This window comes from Corvus kubaryi, unplaced genomic scaffold, assembly GCF_017639235.1.
Source record: "Corvus kubaryi isolate FWS band 111438036 unplaced genomic scaffold, C.kubaryi_AGA036_p1.0 136, whole genome shotgun sequence".
Taxonomy (NCBI): domain Eukaryota; kingdom Metazoa; phylum Chordata; class Aves; order Passeriformes; family Corvidae; genus Corvus; species Corvus kubaryi.
In genome coordinates, this window is record NW_024580670.1 from 6,819,232 (window position 1) to 6,837,453 (window position 18,222).

The window sequence follows — 18,222 nt, forward strand, 5'->3', positions numbered from 1 at the left end:
GGCACAGAGAGAAAAAACCACCTCTGAAAAAAAACCCATAAGGGAAGTAGAAGGAAAAAAACTCCACACATCTCTATGCTGATGCTACTTTCACACTGCTGAGTTCTCTCTGAGCAACAGAGCAGCCCAGACAGGGCAGAGAAGCAGCTCCCATCAGCCAGGAGGCTGATAACCACAGGGAGATGAGATAAACCTGTGGAACAGCTGAAATGCCAACAAAAGGTTACACAGCCTAAAAACCACAGGACTTCAGGGTTTCCACGAACAACCTGAAATAACTGTCCCAATGGCTTCCTCAGAGAGCAACATTTGGGTGCAGCACAAGAACTGTATCTAACATGTCTCTGGGAAGGAGAGAATGGAAATCAAAAGGGAGACAGGCACATCCCGTTGCCCTGAGGAGCATGACACCTGGCACGTGATCATCCAGAGTGCAGAGAAATACTCCTGGAGAAAAACACTTTCTGGGAATAGGTCATATACGTGATCTCAGGTGTTTCACCCACAAGATTCAATGCCTGAACATTATATCTTTTTTACATCTTTCACCTCTGAACTGATCTTGACTCATCGAAGGAAGATGCTGATACCATGAAAGTGTAGCCATTCACAGAACAACAGCAGGAATAGTAGCAATGAAGGACTTCAATCACTTGCCTGGCCCCCCAAATGAAAACAGCTGTGATCTGACAGAACAACTCTTCCTTGGCTGGCTGGCATGCTCCGGCCCCACCATGTCCCCAGCAGTGCTACCACTCTAAGCCAAGGGCCTAAAGCCATTGGACTGCACTGCCAGCCAGATACTATACCCAGACTGGAAGGAATACCACAATTTGACTTCTGGTATCTCATTAGGTTAGATTGCTCTAAAAAACAAACCTGCATGTGGTGTTATGTGTTGGAGTGAAAGCTCCTCTGGACTCAGGCCCAGAGGGAAGCCAAAACATACGGGTTGAATTAAAACCTTTGGACAAGCTGAGATACATGAAGCCACACCAAAGTGAAATAGAAATACAGATTTTTAACTTTTAGTAGAAATATATTATGCTAAGTGCCTTAAACATTAGAAAGCTGTAGCAGAGACCTTAAACACAGTTCTTGCTGCAGCAGTGTTACCTTTTCACAGAATTCTTTACTTTAGACAAAATATAGATAGAATTGTACTGTTCACATTTTTTAGATAGAGTGTTCACATAAACAATAAGAGCTGATAGAAACTGTATACACAAATCTGTGTAACACTGGTGTAAGGCTTACTATTGTTAGAATTAGACCAGGATAGGTTAAGAAAGGAAAACTAGAATCGTGTGTTCATCTTACTGTCAGTTAACAAATATAATCCACACTTCTGTAAGAAAAAATACATAGAGTACAGAGCATATAGAGCGTATGGAAGAAGAAGCTGTTTCTGCCTGCTGTTGCTGCTGCTGCTTGCCTTTATCATGTAACCTCCTTCGAACTCTGCCTTCAAGAAAGCTGTGAGACTATGAAATAAAGAACTTAGCAGAACAGCAGCCTCCTCTGCTCTCTTACCCTGGTCTGAGAAGGAAGGGTGTCCCATCAAAAGCTCAACAGTTATGCATACCAACTCTACAAATCAAGCATAATACATATACCAACACTATTGAATAAATTATTAAAATGGAAATTCATAGCTCAAACACGTTTGGATTGCCTAAAAAAGTAGAATTTAATTTTGCATTAATATCTTTTCTAGTCAAATGCATGAAATAGAAAAGAATCAGTTACATACACAAATCTGTCATTTGTATCAATAAAGTATTTTACTAAAAAGGTTCTAATTAATAAGGTTGCATTTAAATTATTTCTGACTACTTGTGATCCAAAGAAAAAAGCCAGCATATGTCCTGCAAAGCACTTTCAGCCTACCTAGTTAAGTAGTTTAATCACAAATATGCTTTGGAAGAAATTAATTAGCTCATTACGTTTAACTAATAGTTTGTTTAGCTTTCCTTTGACAAAAGTGACATTTTAACAGAGCATATTCTACTACTTTAGAAAACAAAAATCCACATGACAAATTTCAAAGAACACCAAGTACCAGCAACACACACAGCAACATACACAACCAGGAGCTGTAGAATATTTTAAGAGATTAATACTTCTCTGGCAGCAATTAAAAGACCCTAAGAATATCACAAAAAGATACATGGATGGACTGCAAATTTTCAGAATTTGTCAATCCCTGAAATCATATCATCAATAAAAAACTTAATTCAGAGTAAACTGACTGTGGTGAATCCAAAGGGTGCTTTACTTTCTTGTTATCACAACAACACACTTTCTGTTTTAAAATAACCAAGTTTTTTGAAGATTCAGCAACTTCCTTCTCCTGAGCTATACAGGGTTTAAACAAAAATAGATCATTGTCTGGTAATCTATCACCTGACATACTTATCAGCTTTCACATTTAATTTTATAAATTAAGGGACAACTGCATAAGGATTTCAAAAACGGGAAGGCTGATATAAGGCTTTGAGAACTAGTGCTACACAAAATCACCAAGTCAGCCTTCTTACGTTTCTGAGGCGATTAGTTTGGCAAACTAAGGTCCTTTAATGATGTTCACCCCACCCAAGCCTGTTTTTCTCATTGGAATGACCCCACCTGTTTCCTCTGCACGCCACAGCCCGTGCCAAGATTCTTCATTGTTCAGAACAAGCTTAAGAAATACTAAGAATAACCTCATCATTTCTATCTCCTCCTTCTATACTTCTCTTAAGAGTATGAATCTGCCACTGATGTAAGGTTTGTATTAGAGAAGTTTTCACATTTAGAGATCACACTTCTACAGAGTGATACAGAATAGAAACATTATGTTAGTATTTATTACAACTTTTAAAAATACTTTCATACCTTCATTTTGCAGTTCCCTGTTCACTCTGCGCCTTTTAAATTGCAAACAGTACTTACAGAAGAGTTTCAGTTAATTTGACATAACAAGTCTAACAGCAGTACAAGCAGCATTAAAACATGCCATGTTTTCATGTCTATGCTCAAGACATAATGCTGCTTCTATTCAGCTCCTGAGCTGCTTCTGCCACCTGTCCATAAGGGCAAACACAATGCTGGTTCCTACCATACAGACGCCGGTTTGTCAGACTTTAGAGATCTCCTCATTTCACAAAGACAACCTTAGGTGTCTGCAGCTATCCACAGCTCTCCATCACTACCATATTACTGACCTCAAGATGAAATATTCAATATGCCACCACTCAGAACTCTGCATCATCTAGTCCTCCCCCATAAATTTATTTTTAGCCATCAGAATCAGTTTAATATGAAATTTTAGAAGGAGTTATTGGACATCTTAAGCTTATATTCAGTGACACGTGAGGAATCTCACTGGCAAGGGGTATACTTGTTCCTGGCTAACAAAAAGGCTTATAGCAACCAGAGCAAGAAGAGCAGATGGCCTTTTCTTCTTCTGGTTCCCAACAGCTCTGGAGACTTATATCCAAAAAACTGTGGGTTTTAAAAAAAAAATTAGTACAGCCACCCACAGAATAACAAGCAAACTATTAAGAATTATGACACAAAACTTATTCAGGTTCTTCTCCGAGTCACTCTTTGTGACACAATTGCAGGATCCAGCAGCAAGGGTAGGGCTATAATCCATAAGGCAATATAACACAAAGCCAAGCGAGAGGGAGAAAGGGTAAGTAGTTCACCCTCTGCACAGCCCTTCTCCAGTCTCAAGGAACCAGAAGTGAGTATATATTTTCTTGCCAAAGCGTTGGATTATTTAAAATGCACGAGAGGTTATCCATTTTTCTCAACACCAGAAGAGGCTCCCTGCCCATACCCAGCCCGTATCCTTATAAACACCAAGCCAATCCGTAGGTGCGCTGGCCTAGAGAAAAGAGACCATGTACAAATACACACACACCTGGGGAGGAAGGACTAGTTCAGAAGATGCTTTGTCCACCATGTTTATTAGGAGTTGGTCAGAAAATATCTGATTAATTTCTTCAGAAAAAAAAGCTGAATTCCAAAAACCTCCTATCCAAATACTGGCATGAAATTGTTCGAGGTTAATTTCTAGTCTTGAGGCGAGCATGGAAAAGCAGAACTGCCAACCACCCCCGGTCAGGCTTGGAGGAAGTAACTGAGCACTTGAACTGGCATAGCACTTCACATTTTCTTAGTCCTCTCTAAACACTGGCCAACCAACACAAGAGCTTCCCCACATAGTTTATATACAAAACCACTGGACTAGTAAAACAAATACAAACTGATAATTCTGAAAATAAATAAATAAGCTTACTGGGTATTAGAAGTTTACTACATTTTACAAATTTCACTGTAAGTTTAGCTTTCAGCTTCAGTTCAGAATTCACACTGTACTAGAACCCATGTAAAAATAATCTGTGTAAATACACAAAGAGAAATGACACAGAGACAAACACACTACACATATTGGCTGTGAAATACACTAGATGTCATTTTGAAACTGAACTGTAGCTATGCAGCATTTCAAGAAAGCATTAAAAAATTTAAAATAACAAGATCTATACGTAACTGCATTACAATGTATATAAAATTATTAAATACAGGTAGGTTATGTTCTTTGACATTTTTTATAATGTAATGATCTATGTACCATCAATTAAAAAAAAAATTGCCAGGCTTAATCCTGATTTAACCTCACCCTTAATTATTAAAAATAGTTAAGCACTTACCATAATGTGATTGAAATGCCTGTGGTTTTACGACCTGATTACAGTGGTTACACATCACCAAATAGAAATCATCATGAGCCGGGCAAAGACCAAATATTGGCATATCTAAAAACAAAAAGACAAAATGGCATCTCTCAGCTGCTGACAATTATAGAAAAACAGTTTAATTACAGAGCCATGACACTAGTGTTGAATCATAATTTTAGAGACATTTGTATCAAATTTGAAAATGAGGAGAAAAGAACATATAATGCAATAGATAATTTTGTGCTGGAGTATTACAAAAGCAAAAATCTTCCTACAAAGAAAAATGTAAAATGAGTGATTACTTGTAGAAAACATCTATTAGAAAACTGATTTAGGACTGATTATTTTATACCAGATGCAAGAATGCAATAAAAAAAGACTGACTTCAATTGAGACAAACACAACAGAAGTGGGGATGTTTTATGTATTCTGAAAAGGGGTTCGGATTTTATTCCAGTGTCATTAAATGAATTCAAAAGTGAACTTCATTTGCTATCAATTTTTTAAAAACCATTTTAAACACACAGTCATTTACCAGGCAGAATTATATGCCTAATGGTTTTATTTGTTTAACAGTGCATTATAGTCCAGCCATCTGGTGCCAGAGATCTGTGTAACAGCTATACAGGAGAGAGAACTAGAGATAACAGTCTGTCAGAGCATGTGTGGATTGCAGAGATAAAAGACATACTTGGAGACTTTTACTAATAAAATTAGTTTCTACGATTTTGTTTTTAAGAATACAGTTTGTTAAGAATATATTTAACAGTTATAATTGCATTCAGAGACTACTGGAGTAATAAATACAGCATTTACTACACAACTTAAAGGTATAGTACATTTATATAACTAAAAATGTTATTCAATCATTAAAAGACAAAAAAAAGGAAACTGCAAACATAATATGTGGCTAAGGGATCTGTAACACTATTTAAAGGTTAAAAATTGACATAAGCAAACTTACTTTCTTATAAAAACCCTCAAATAATAGATTTGTCTCAACAGTAATTATTTTCTAAGTTAAACTTATTTACTCCTGCGCTAGAACTGACCCCAGAGTTTTGTTTTACAGCTACTAATTTGCCTATGTATACTTTTAGCAACATCCACTGTTTTGTTCATTGATAGAAAAGCAATTATGAAATAAATTGTGTTGCACATTGAGTGTGCCATAACACTAGGCAACCATTGGCAGAAAGACACCGTCAGCCCTGTCCACTTTGTTTCTCACAGACAGAGAACATATCCACACCAAAACTACTCCCAGAATTAGTATGTACCTTCATCATAAAAAATTAAATACTTTCTTTTAAAAGACATAAGGTCTATCCCACATGTTCCAAAAATCTTACTAGTGCTACATCAAAATTAAGCATGACACCTGCAATAACAGCCCTAACTGGATTTTGCAGTTGGATGCAAATGCAATGACTGAAGACGTCTGACTTGACTGAGAGAGATCACAGCCACCTTCACCTAAGTCACAGGCACCTTTTTGCAACTGAGGTTACATCAAATAAACATATAATCTGATTTGCACTTCTTTAAGTGGCAACTCTTGCTTATTTATTTATATGATATTTATTGAAAAAAATATTAAAACCTCTGGCACAACCAACTACTGCAAACTAGGTGAAACTAGTAAATATATGCTGAAAATCAGATAGGAAAAAAATAAACTATTTTTCGATATCTACTTTCTGTGATGTAATATTAAGCTACGTAAGAAAACAAGTATAAGCTTAAATTTCATTGCTAATATTTCATGCAAGAGTATCATCTTTGGATATGCCCATGTATCAAAGTTTATACACACAAGCAAATACTCCAGGGTCAATGGGACAGTGACAGCATACACTGCCTGATATTTACGTTGTTAATAGCCCACAGAGAGGCTACTCCTGTGTGATGCCTAGGGAACGGTAAATCCACACCCTGGAACCCGTTCCTATAGCTGTACCTTTCAGGCTGGATTGTCAGCCTTTACACCAACTTGTACTGAATGCAGGGGGAATCGGTAACAGGAGAGGAGGATTGCAAGATAAAGCACTCCTTCACACCAATGACAGACACCACATCCATGTACCATCACTCTAAGAAACCTTCTAGGAATATTTGCTGGCAATACAGAACTACAATTTTAAATGGCAACTGAGACAAATTGACAGAAATTGACGTAAACGAAAGTGCTTTCCTATTTCAGTTTGAGGATCCCAAGAAATCTGAATAATTTACAAAGGTCCTTTACACTGTGAAAACACCTTCAGTTTTAAAATCTTAGCTCCAAGTGACACAAAGCAATGACAGAATACCAGGAAATACACAAACTCACAAAGGACCATTCTAAGAGTAAAACCACTTGACACTGAGAAAAGTTATTTGCTGCACACCCAAAATCACAACCTGATTTCAAAGGAAGTCGTGCACAAGACTCCAGCCAGATCACACAAATCAGTGTAAGATCTTGTAACCCACAGTGGTCTCCTACAGCACTGATATTAGAGCAACATCTGGACACAACTGTAGCAACCCAGAGTACCGAGAGTATTTCTCTGCCTGTTTTGAAGGGTTTTACCCCCCTGAACAACACTGTTTTGACTTCCAACCTTGGACAAAATTACCAACGATCAGACAAGAACTAGAAAATACAGTGGTGTGAATTAGGTGATAGACTACTATGTAAGATTGTCACAGGGTGAAAAATTTAGAGGTTTTGGGCTTCTCTTTGTAGTAAATAGATAAGAGCAAAAAATATCAAAATGGAGGATTGTTGTTGTTCTCCAAACCCTCTTCTTCTACTACTGCTACTCCATATTCTGCAGTAAAAGTAATTTGGGATGATTGGATAAAGAATTGCACAGTTCCTGGCCGTGTTACTGAATAATTGGTAGGAAAGTAAAAATAATATATGTTTCTAGTAACCATTGGTTAAATTATCTTTAAAAGGCTGTGTAAATCTTGATAATTTGACTTCTCTCCTGCTTTCTGTGCTCTATGTTATGCCTGGGTCACGCTAGTGGCTCTGTTCCTCTGATAAAACTTAATAAACAACTATCTGGCAGCGCTGAAACTCAAGGAAAAGTCTGGGTTTATTCTTTGAAACTCCTTGCAAGGACTTTAAAATATTCTCCCCCATCAGGAGGGATTTGATTTACGGCACGGTTTAGTGTCACATAACTAGTAAGGGAGTAGCAAAGTTTAGAGGCCTAAATGCAATTTAACAATGGCGTTGGGAACTGTAAGGAGTGTGATGCAACCAAGATCAGTTAAGGCAACTGGAAGAAACCCGAGTCCACACTTCCCAACTCAGGAGCCTCATTCTTAGGCAGGTAAGCTCTCACATCTTTAATGTGCCTCACTGTCAATTAGTTGAGCAGGGGAAGAGTAGGTTTCAGGGAAATCTTGCTTCTCTTTCTGTGTTACAACAGGACAAACACGTATGTGGTACTGTTAGAGGAATGACAAATTAGACCATGCAAATTTTAGACAACAATATACAGAACAGTTTAACAAAACTTACATAGTAAGTATGTACCAGGAGTAGGTGATGGATGCCTAATTTTTCTGTCCCGTCAGCCACTTATGAAAGTTCACATATATCATGCAGTTGATGTTCTAACATCTAATACTTTATACCTAATCCACTACATGACATTTCTATTTAAAAGTCTAATGAAGTTTATAGTATTTCACCAGTGTCATCCAAATGCACTGTTAGTCTTGGTTTGAAGATGACTTTTTGAAATACTTCACTATGTAAAGCCTGTGCCTCTCAAGGAAGAGCCTGGCAACCGTGATTCATATGCTCCTCTTTCAAAGCTGGGCATCTGGGAATATTTTTCAAGGTCACACTAAAAATTTAAATCAGGACTTAAACTTTCCATGTATTTTTCCATAAATACAGTATTCATAGTATCAACATACAGATACTATTATAAGACCTGTTAGTTACATTAATTCTATTAACACCAGAAAGTAAAAAAACTTCATTTACCTCCATAATAGGAAGCCACTGGACATTGTGACCTCCAGAATTCACTTCTCCTTTCAAATGTAACTGAGTTTTTAAAAAGTAACTTTAAATGATGCATTACTGCACTCTTTATCAAGACTAGAACAAGCCCATGCCATACACAGTTCTGAGATAACTGCATCACTTGTTGAGCATGTAATAAGGAAAATGCTTCTTACTTGAAAAAAGTAAGTGTAGCATCATTTTCTAACAAAAAAAGAAAAAGCAATAATAGATAATTTGGCATATTGTACATCAAGTTAAATGGAGCTCAGCACACCTCATCTGGAAAACTTTCTTACACTGATCTGCCATCTCTTTCTCTGAAACACATTGCAGAAACACACAAATGATTGAATAATTTCTTAGTTTTTCTAGCACTCTCTTTCAGGACAGCTACACCAAAGAAAGTCATTCTCATGCTCATTAACTGTGCCTGTGTACTCTTAATCTCTCAATTCTATTACTTAACATCACACAGAAGACATAAAACAGGCTAAAACCACCTCAGGGAACAGGCCAGCACCTTGCATTTATTTAGCCACTAGATTTCAGTGACTACTACAGCTACCTATTTCAATAGGATTTTTCTTTTTTAACTCCCCAAATTTATCAAATTTCCTACAAGTCTTCTTGTTTCTTTTCAGACTGGGGCCATTGCACAATCCATCTATCCTAGTATCTAATAAGACAACATCCCTTCTAGAAATGAAATTAAATATCAACAAAAAAAGTGAGGTTAAGATCTTCTCCAGGACAGCAACTGCTGGAGGAAGAGAGTAAAGGGAGCCTGTGTGCAGAGACCAGAACACCAGTTTCCTATTTCCCAGAAGGCTGCTTATTGCAAGTCAAAGAAGGAGGAGAGTGAAAACTGAATCAGAGGAAGAGAAAGCAAAACTACCAAGGGCAGAAGTGAAACGGCAAAGAACAAACTCTCAAGGTTATGACAAAAGAATAGAAAACTTGATCAAAAAAGCAAAAGGAGTATGTAAAAGCTCTGCAGGAATATTTTTAAGCCAGAACACTGATAATGCTCTTTCTCTCCTTCCCACTCTCAGCATAAACATCTGCTTATTAAGATTAGTTTTTAAAGTCCAAGCCTGATTTATGACAAACATATACATACTACTCACCACTAAGTGTAATTTTACAACAGACATTGTAGGCTGATGCCTGATGTGAACAGTAAAAAGTTTTGGCTACAAAGATTCCACAGAACAGCATAACATGCCTTCAGCACTACACCAACCTGGTTATACTTCCAGAAAAATTTTAATCACTATAGTTAATATTAAATGCATTAAAACCACAGTGCCCTACACTATTAAATTTATACTCACCGCCCAGATATAACTCCCTATTATCTTTACAACCTCCCAAACACAGCTTTTTTTTTTTTTTTTTTCTTCTCTGGAGTCTGATCCAAATCCACCTTAAGTAGATGCACCAACTTTTATCAATTCACTAGGTTTTCCATTAAGACATCAGGGAACTGTTTCAGAAGTACTATATAAGGAAATTGCAAATAGATCCCATTATTTTGGAATGCTGCCACAATCTGGATTGTTTGAACTATTTACTTCATGGACCAAGTAAGTTCAAATAATGTCCACCAACAGCTATCTTGAATACATTTGCTCTGTACTAGCTGGGTTTTTTCTTCTAGTTAGAAGGTAATTAGTCTTGATCATACTAAGGTAAAAAATATGCAAGTACACCTTGTTTTAACTTAACTGGTAGATCTCTTTCTCTACAGGCACACTTTTAGTAGAAATTTTAAGATAACACAACTCTCCATTAACATCTGAAAAATTTTGAAAAGGGGAGAAAACACCACAGTTGTAGTAACAAAATAGCTGACATCTTAAAGGAAAAGAAACTTTGTGATAACTCCCATAATTTGCTTGTAACACGTGTCTCAGGTACTGTCAGATCTGATAAAGTAATAAAAATATTTCTATTGTTTTACCCTTTATGGCTGTGGTAAACATGTCATTTATTATCTAAAAGCAGACAAAACCTCCCAAATTACTATTTTTAAGGGCTTATGACCTTGAGGGAGAGGCACAAGGAGGGAGAAGGAAGATGACTAACCTGCACTGAGGACCACATGAAACAGATTGTACCAAAACCAGGCAAATTTCAGACAGAAACTTCAGCTCTGTTACCACCAGACTAATAACTTGCAGTCAGCCCAAAAAGCTAAACTTCTGCCAAGAAATCTGCACAGCAGGTAAGTCCTGCTGAATCTATTGCTGACATTAATAGTCAGTAACAGGTAATCTTCAGGCACAAGGAGAATCTTGACTGCAAACTGAGGCAGCTACAAACAGCACTGCAACGTATCTTAATTAACCTGGGTATCTTAAGTAAAGCTCCCATCTATTCAAAGTAATATAGGCCCTTATTTGAACTGATATGAATGTTTTATTAAAAAAACTAAGCACTCCAAGTTAGGACCTCAAAACTTCCCTTTCATACACATATACTTCACTTTCTGCAACTAAACCATTATTTTCTGAACAATATTTTCCAAACTATTTTGGAGAAACACTCAAGTGCTTATCATTCACAAACACATGTGGTTTTGTATACTTATCAATGCTGAAGTAAAATTAAACTACTGCACTTTTTTTACTGTGTACCATGCAAGAGGATAATAAGAGTATTTCTAAACAGATACTGTGAACAAAATAATTAAACCCATATAGGAATTAGAGTGCTCTGGTTTTCACAAGTTTTGAACGAAAATAAGAGATTCTAGTAAAACATACATACTTCAGGGTTTTCAGCAAAATTTCAAGTAATGAACACTTAGATACTACTAGAACACAAGTATTTTATGAACCATATGTGCAGGCCTAACGAATTTGTGCCTGCAAAGAACATACATATAATCAAACAAACCAAACATAAAATGATCAAATCTACACACAGAAACACTGTTATAAAAAATCTCTCCTGTAAGGTTTATGCTCATGTTACCTCAGATACAGAATAGCCTTTTAATACAAAATAAAACAAACTAAACGCACATTCCCATATCTGAGCTGTTTCATGTAACTTCAGAGGGAAGCATTGCTGAAGTATTTTCTTCAAGGTTACCCATTTTTAAAATTCCTTGCCAACTCCGCTCTGTACATTAAGTAACTTACATTTCCTGCACATAAAGCTTTGGAAGTCCAGCTACTTGAGGGGACATTTGAAAGGCAGCACTCTTCTTGGGTTCTGAGCACAAGTGCATGAACTTTGTTTCACTGAGTAGTTGCTGATGGATCAGCTGAAGGAAGGAACAGCTGAAGACTCAATTAACTGTTTTTACTGTGTTTTCCACTTCGGCAAATAACCCGGCGTCTTATTGAATACTCAAACCTCAAAGTTTTGGCTCAGAGAAATGACTTTCAGTTCAAGACCAAAAAACCACACAATCTGGTTTAACTAGACACAGGAGCTGCATTGTGAGATTTGATCACTGTCATAAGTCTCTACTACTGTTAGAACGCTTTCATCATCTCTAAAAGACGAGTCCTTTCTGTTCAGTCGCCTTTCAAAACTCATGACAGTCTGTATTTCCAAAGCCACAGCTCTGTAGATTTTACTTTTTGCTTTTCCCAAATTCAACTCAGACTGTCATCTGGTGAAAGGGCAAAGGATGACCTACCTCTTTTCCAGAGGTTGTGTTGCATTCCCAAAACCCCATCCCCTGCACCACCCCCTCAAGCTTCACTTCCAGCAAAAAGGTTTGCTGCAGGCAGCAACACTCCTCTGTGCACACACAGGCGGCAAATCCAAGAGCCATCCTTGTGCAAGGCTACGGGCACAGCAATTACCCCAGAGCCCTTCCTCCCTCCCTCTGTGAGAATGCAGAATGAAACACTAAATTTTAGTTCTCTAAAATTTAACAGTTCTGGGAAATGTTTGTATTGTACCCAAGGATAAAAACTGAGCAGCAGATACCAAAGAGAAGTGTGTCATGCACACCTCCACCTGTAGCCTAGTGCATAGCTAGGAGTTCTAATTTTAGGCTCCCAAGATTTCAATGTTCCTGTAATTATATATAAAGCATATTAAAGTAGACATTTAAGTATTTAGTTAAATTCTTTGTATATGAATTCAACTACACACAATTTTTTGGAAAATCTTAACACAAAACATGTCAAATTGTTCATTCAAACTATTAAACAGATTTTCTACGTTTATTGTACAGAATAATACATAATTTCAGTGAACAAGCTTACAGAAGATTGTCTATAGAAAGACTGATGAGTAAATTTCTCAGTGAAACACAAGTAGCGTATTTTAATCTGCTGAAAAGCTTTATAAGTCTCCCTACACACATTGTATCCTGTTACATCAATTTTTCATCAGCAATTTGAATTAAGTCAGTCATCTGCAAAAACCATTCCCATTTACTTTTTAATGAGTTTTCAGACCTAAAGATATCTTTAATTTCTCCAACCAATTTGTATATTACACAAATGTTGAACACAATTTGTCTGTAAGATATCTTCATTCAAAGTCATGCATTATTTTTAGGTGGCATGATCTCATCATGCCACTGCTGTATTTTGGGAAAGCCAACAAACTATTATTTATGCTTTTCTGTTAAAAAAAACCAAGCCAATTCTAAAGTAGCTTAAGGGACCCTCAAAAATGAATTGAGTTTTGCAATTATGACACAAAAATGAAACTGAATTCAGAGAATAAAAACCCTATAATTTGCACAGTAAAATTAAAATCTGGACTAAGCTAATATGAAAGGGTACACAGAAACACTTCAATTATTATGCAGAAAACCTATTATGAGGCAGGAGGAAAGTTCTGGATAAGCTACTAGTCAAACACAGCCTCAATTAAACTGAAATAAATTATCCATAGAATATTCTAAAATGTATCTTAAGTCACATAGCCTGAAGCACACTACAATTATGAATTGTTTTAACATCAACAGGTTCAGTACTTTACTCCTGTTTTACACACAGCATTCCATATTCTCTGCAGCAGCTGTGCTTCCGGAGTAGGAAAAAGGAAGTTTGTTTTATTTAAACCTAAACTCACAGTTTAGCTAAAACTGCTAATCACAGGGAAAGTATCTTGGTACAACGTGACTGCAAATGGTGAACACGTTCCAGGCTTCTCAGCCTCTCCCATCTCCTACCTAGACACGCTTTTAAGGGAAAAAACCCTGGCATGTGTGTGGCATTTTTGCCACTTTCCTGTGTGACTGTCCATATCCAGCCATGCGCCTGGGCACTGGCTGTAACTCAGTAACTGAGGAAGCAGAGCAGAGTAACAGCCACTCAGATTTACATATTTTCTTACTAAATGGGAACTGAAGGAATACAATGTGTCCATGACTACATCTTTTGTGATAGGAGAACACACCAAAATCTAGCAACAATAAAGTGCACCTTTTTCCCTGCTACCTGTGACCTGCACAGCACTCATCTTTCCACCTCTTCCCCCTCTTCCCTGCTAGCCACAGCCTCAGCTCCCGTGTGACAGCAGCATGGTGTTAACTCTTTAATTGTGCCAACACAACACATCTTTGTGCAAAGAACAATCCAGCCACTTTTCACATTGTGCACCTGATACCTGAGAGAGCAAATCAGCATATTCAAAAAATAATTTTAAAAAAATGAGTAAGGAAAAGAATACACAGGACCTGTCAACTGAATTGTATATCAATATTTTCTTTCATAAGGCAAGCTAACTACCTAAAACCACCCCACCCCTGCCACTCCCATTCTCCATGCACTGGAATATCCACCTCAAAAATATGACTCTTTCAATCATGCCTAATATAGCCACAAGGAAACTGATGCCTGTTGATTTTCACATACCAGCTTACACTTCCTCACTCATGTCATTAGTTTTTCCATTAAAATTTACTTCCTTTGCTTAGCAGATTTACTGAGAGTTGATTTGATACAATAAAAAAAATAGTGTGAGTTGTGCAGCAACAGGCATATAAACATACTATAGCAAAAAAACCCCAACAGCACAGTGACATTCAATATGACTAAAAGAAAGTGGAAAATAAAAGTGGTTTTGTTATTATAATGCAGTAAAAGGGCTAACCTGCTTATTATGTATTTGAACACACATGTAGTTACACAAAGTATCTTGAACTTGGCTATTGCATACCTTTAGACATACAAATATGACTATTTCAATTATTTAGCTACGGAACTGGTAAATCTTGAGTCTTTACTTCTTACAGTTGATATATTCCAGCACATACAAAGCTACTGTCATCAGAGCTTTCCTTCCAAGAGGGGACCCACTTGTTCAGAAGGGTTAGGCTTTAAACCAGTGCTAGCTGTCCTCTGACACGCAGTTATACAAATTAAATAAGCAAGCAGGGAAGAAAAAGCAGGCTACCTATTCACAGAATAAGGTCAGTAATTTCACTGCTGGCTATTTGTGATACAACACAAATACAGTTCAGCCTAAAAAATCTTCGGGGAAGTGAATTTTTTTTTATTGGTATGGAATTTTGACTTCTTCTAAAGAAGAAATTTAGGTCTTGCCTTTGCATGTCACCTCCCCTTTAGAATAAACCCATCGCTATCCATATTCCAAGATGTATTTCTTCACTGTTAAGAGAGATTCACCTTATTTTCGGAGCCCACCTTCACAAAATCCTCCAAAATTCCATCTCTAAATGCTACCCATAAAATACATGATATGTGTGCTACAGGGGAAAAAAAAAAAGACTTTGAAAACACTGGGTGAACAAATCTGCACCAGGTATTATTCTTCCATATCTAGCACTAGCTCTCTGCTACCAAAATCATGCATTTCACTCTTCAACAGAAATGGGTTGGGAAGGACTGCAACTTTTAATATTTTTAAATTAAGATGTATTTAAAAATTAAGATCACTTAGATCATATTACACATGCAGAAGATCTGAAAGGACTGACATGTTTTAAAGTAGTTTTTCTACTACTTTCATGGTTTGGGCCTCTTCAACGTAACTGAAACACCAGCCCACTTGTGATGTACACAGAAGGTAACACCTTCAGCAGAACAAAACAAAAGGAAAGGAGAAAAGAATATGCTCAGACTACTTAATATTTTGATTTGGTTGGTTTGATCCAAATCACATTTTTGACAGATACTTCTAAGACTACTTCCCTCCTCTGGTCTCTCTGCTCCCCCAGGAACCCCCCCAGAGCTCAAGTGGTGGTCCTGATGCATTGTGTTACAAGATGAGGCCTATTTGCAAAGGAGAAGTCACAGAAGACATATGGGGTCAGTATTAAGGAACAGGCACAACAAAGAACACAGAGCTGGTATTTCAAAAACACACAGAAAAGGACATTTCAGAGCACCAGCTAACTGCCCCTGGATGACTCAGTAAGATTAAATAGACAACAGAAAACTGAAAGGTAAACAGGATCCTTCGATATTTTAGCAAATTTGTAGAGTTTACCATCCTTCAGTACACTGAAAACAAATAGCACATCCACCTTCCTAAAGCAGACAAAAAATAACTACTGCAAACATATCCAGAATAACAAAAGCATGGTTTACAACAGAAGCAGATCCTCTGCCAGGCACAACAGTTGCACACACATGACTTTCAGGACCTAGGCTGGGATCTTCAGCTCAAACTCTCTGGGAGACTAGGGCAATCTCTACTGCTGCCTATCCAGGGTAGGCAGGAAGCCAAAGCTGCTGCCGCCAAACTTGTTGAGCCAGTCCTCCCAACACTGGCCCACAATGCACTGCTTTGTGTTTGGAAATTGCTCAAAAGCTTTTGCTTCCAGCAACAGTGTGGAGCACTTGGGGAAAAATGCCAAAGGAGTCCAGGAAAGGCTATTGCCAGGCCACCATAACAGTGCGGACACCCCAAATGCTCCCATGAGTCGGCGACATCACCCTGAGCCACTGCGCTGATGAACACCACCACACTTCCTGCAAGACCTCTGCAAGAAGTCATGACACTTCTCACACAAGTGCAGGAAAAGTCTTGGAGGGATTAAATTATAAATAAAACTGCTGATGCTGCACCTTACCATCATGTCTTCCTATTTCACACTGAAGAGCACCATCTATCCAGGCTGTGATTGTGGCCCTTTCCTGGGATAGGGGCCTTTCTTCACATTGTTGTGGTTATCCAAGACAATTTTGGATGGCATCAGCAGGACAGAGAATTGCAGTGTTGCACAGAGAACCCCTTTTGCATCCCAAGCAGTTGTAAACAAGGCTCAGATGAGACATGTTCACAGCACACTGAAGATTTTACTCCTGTGCTCTACTCTGAGGATAAAAGTAGTATTCTTATCTCCAAGGCTATCAAGCTAACACTTCAGATCATTAAATTCAGGCCACAAAAACAAGAAAAGAAACTTACAGGTTTTATTCTAGTAAATGACACAGTGGTCTGTGCCCCTACATTTCAGGGCACAAGGTGGGAGTCAGGCAGAACCAAAAAGAAATTTCCCACACAAGGACTGATGTGTTTAAGACTTCTCCAAACACCCCACAGAAATAGTGGTGCTGAAAGAGCCAGGCACAGTCAGCTGGCTGTTAAAGCAGGTTCTACAGAAGAAATATCAAACAAGAAGAGGGCTCTGCCCAGCCTAGACACAAACCGTAATCAAACCATATCAGGTTCCTCTCAGACATTAATATTTCCCCTAGAATCTCACAACACAGCTGGTAGTAAAAGTCCTCCTTCAATCACTTGGCCACAAAAAGTCACAACCCTGTATTCAGGACAAAAATTTGCAATCTATTATATAAGCACATATTACACTGCCTTTGGTAGGCAACACAGATATACTAAATTTGGCTCAAAACTTCTCCTCTATAAATTACAAACTACAACATGGAACAGAAGCTCCTTAACAAGCAGGATTTCTAGACAGCTGATTTGAGTAACACAACTTCACAGAAATGAAAAACAAAATTGCTTTTGGGAATTCATCTTTAAGTATTTTTATGAAGTAAATGCTGCCTATTGGGAAACTAATTTAGGTCTTTCCTCTCAAATACTTCCATTTAGTACCAGTGAGAGCAGGACAACTGCCATCTCTCTTAGCAGAGCAGAACAGACAACAAAGAATGTGTTCTATGTTTTATAAAACAAATAATCTGAACATCTGTGTTGGTTTTGCATGGCCTAGTTTTTGGATTGGGGGGGCCACAGAGGTGGCTTCTGTGAGAAGCTGCTGGAAGCTTCCACCATGTCCAGCAGAGCCAATCCCTGCTGGCTCTGAAGATGGACATGCTGCTGGCCAAAGCTGGGCCAATTAGAGATGATGGGAATGCCTCTGTGATAACATACTTAAGAAGGAAATCAAAACAAAGTGGGACACAGTTTTTTCCTAGCCAGGGAAGAGGAGGAGGTGAGAGCATGTGAGGGGAACAACATGGAGACACCAAGGTCAGTGGAGAAGGAGGGGCAGGAGGTGCTCCAGGCGCCGGAGATGAGATTCCTCTGCAGGCCATGGTGAGGACCATGGTG

General features: G+C 37.9%; 1 protein-coding gene across 4 annotated transcripts in view; it reads right to left on the reverse strand.

Annotated features, from left to right (window-relative positions):
* Window positions 1-18,222, reverse strand: part of ATXN7 (ataxin 7) — an 88,817-nt gene that overhangs the window by 32,835 nt on the left and 37,760 nt on the right. For 3 of the 4 annotated variants that reach the window (XM_042015037.1, XM_042015026.1, XM_042015015.1), the window contains one exon: window positions 4,704-4,808. The exons of the other annotated variant lie outside the window; for it this stretch is intronic. In XM_042015037.1, coding sequence (XP_041870971.1) covers window positions 4,704-4,808 — 105 coding nt within the window. The remainder of the gene's footprint in view (window positions 1-4,703; window positions 4,809-18,222) is intronic. 4 annotated transcript variants of the gene reach the window in all.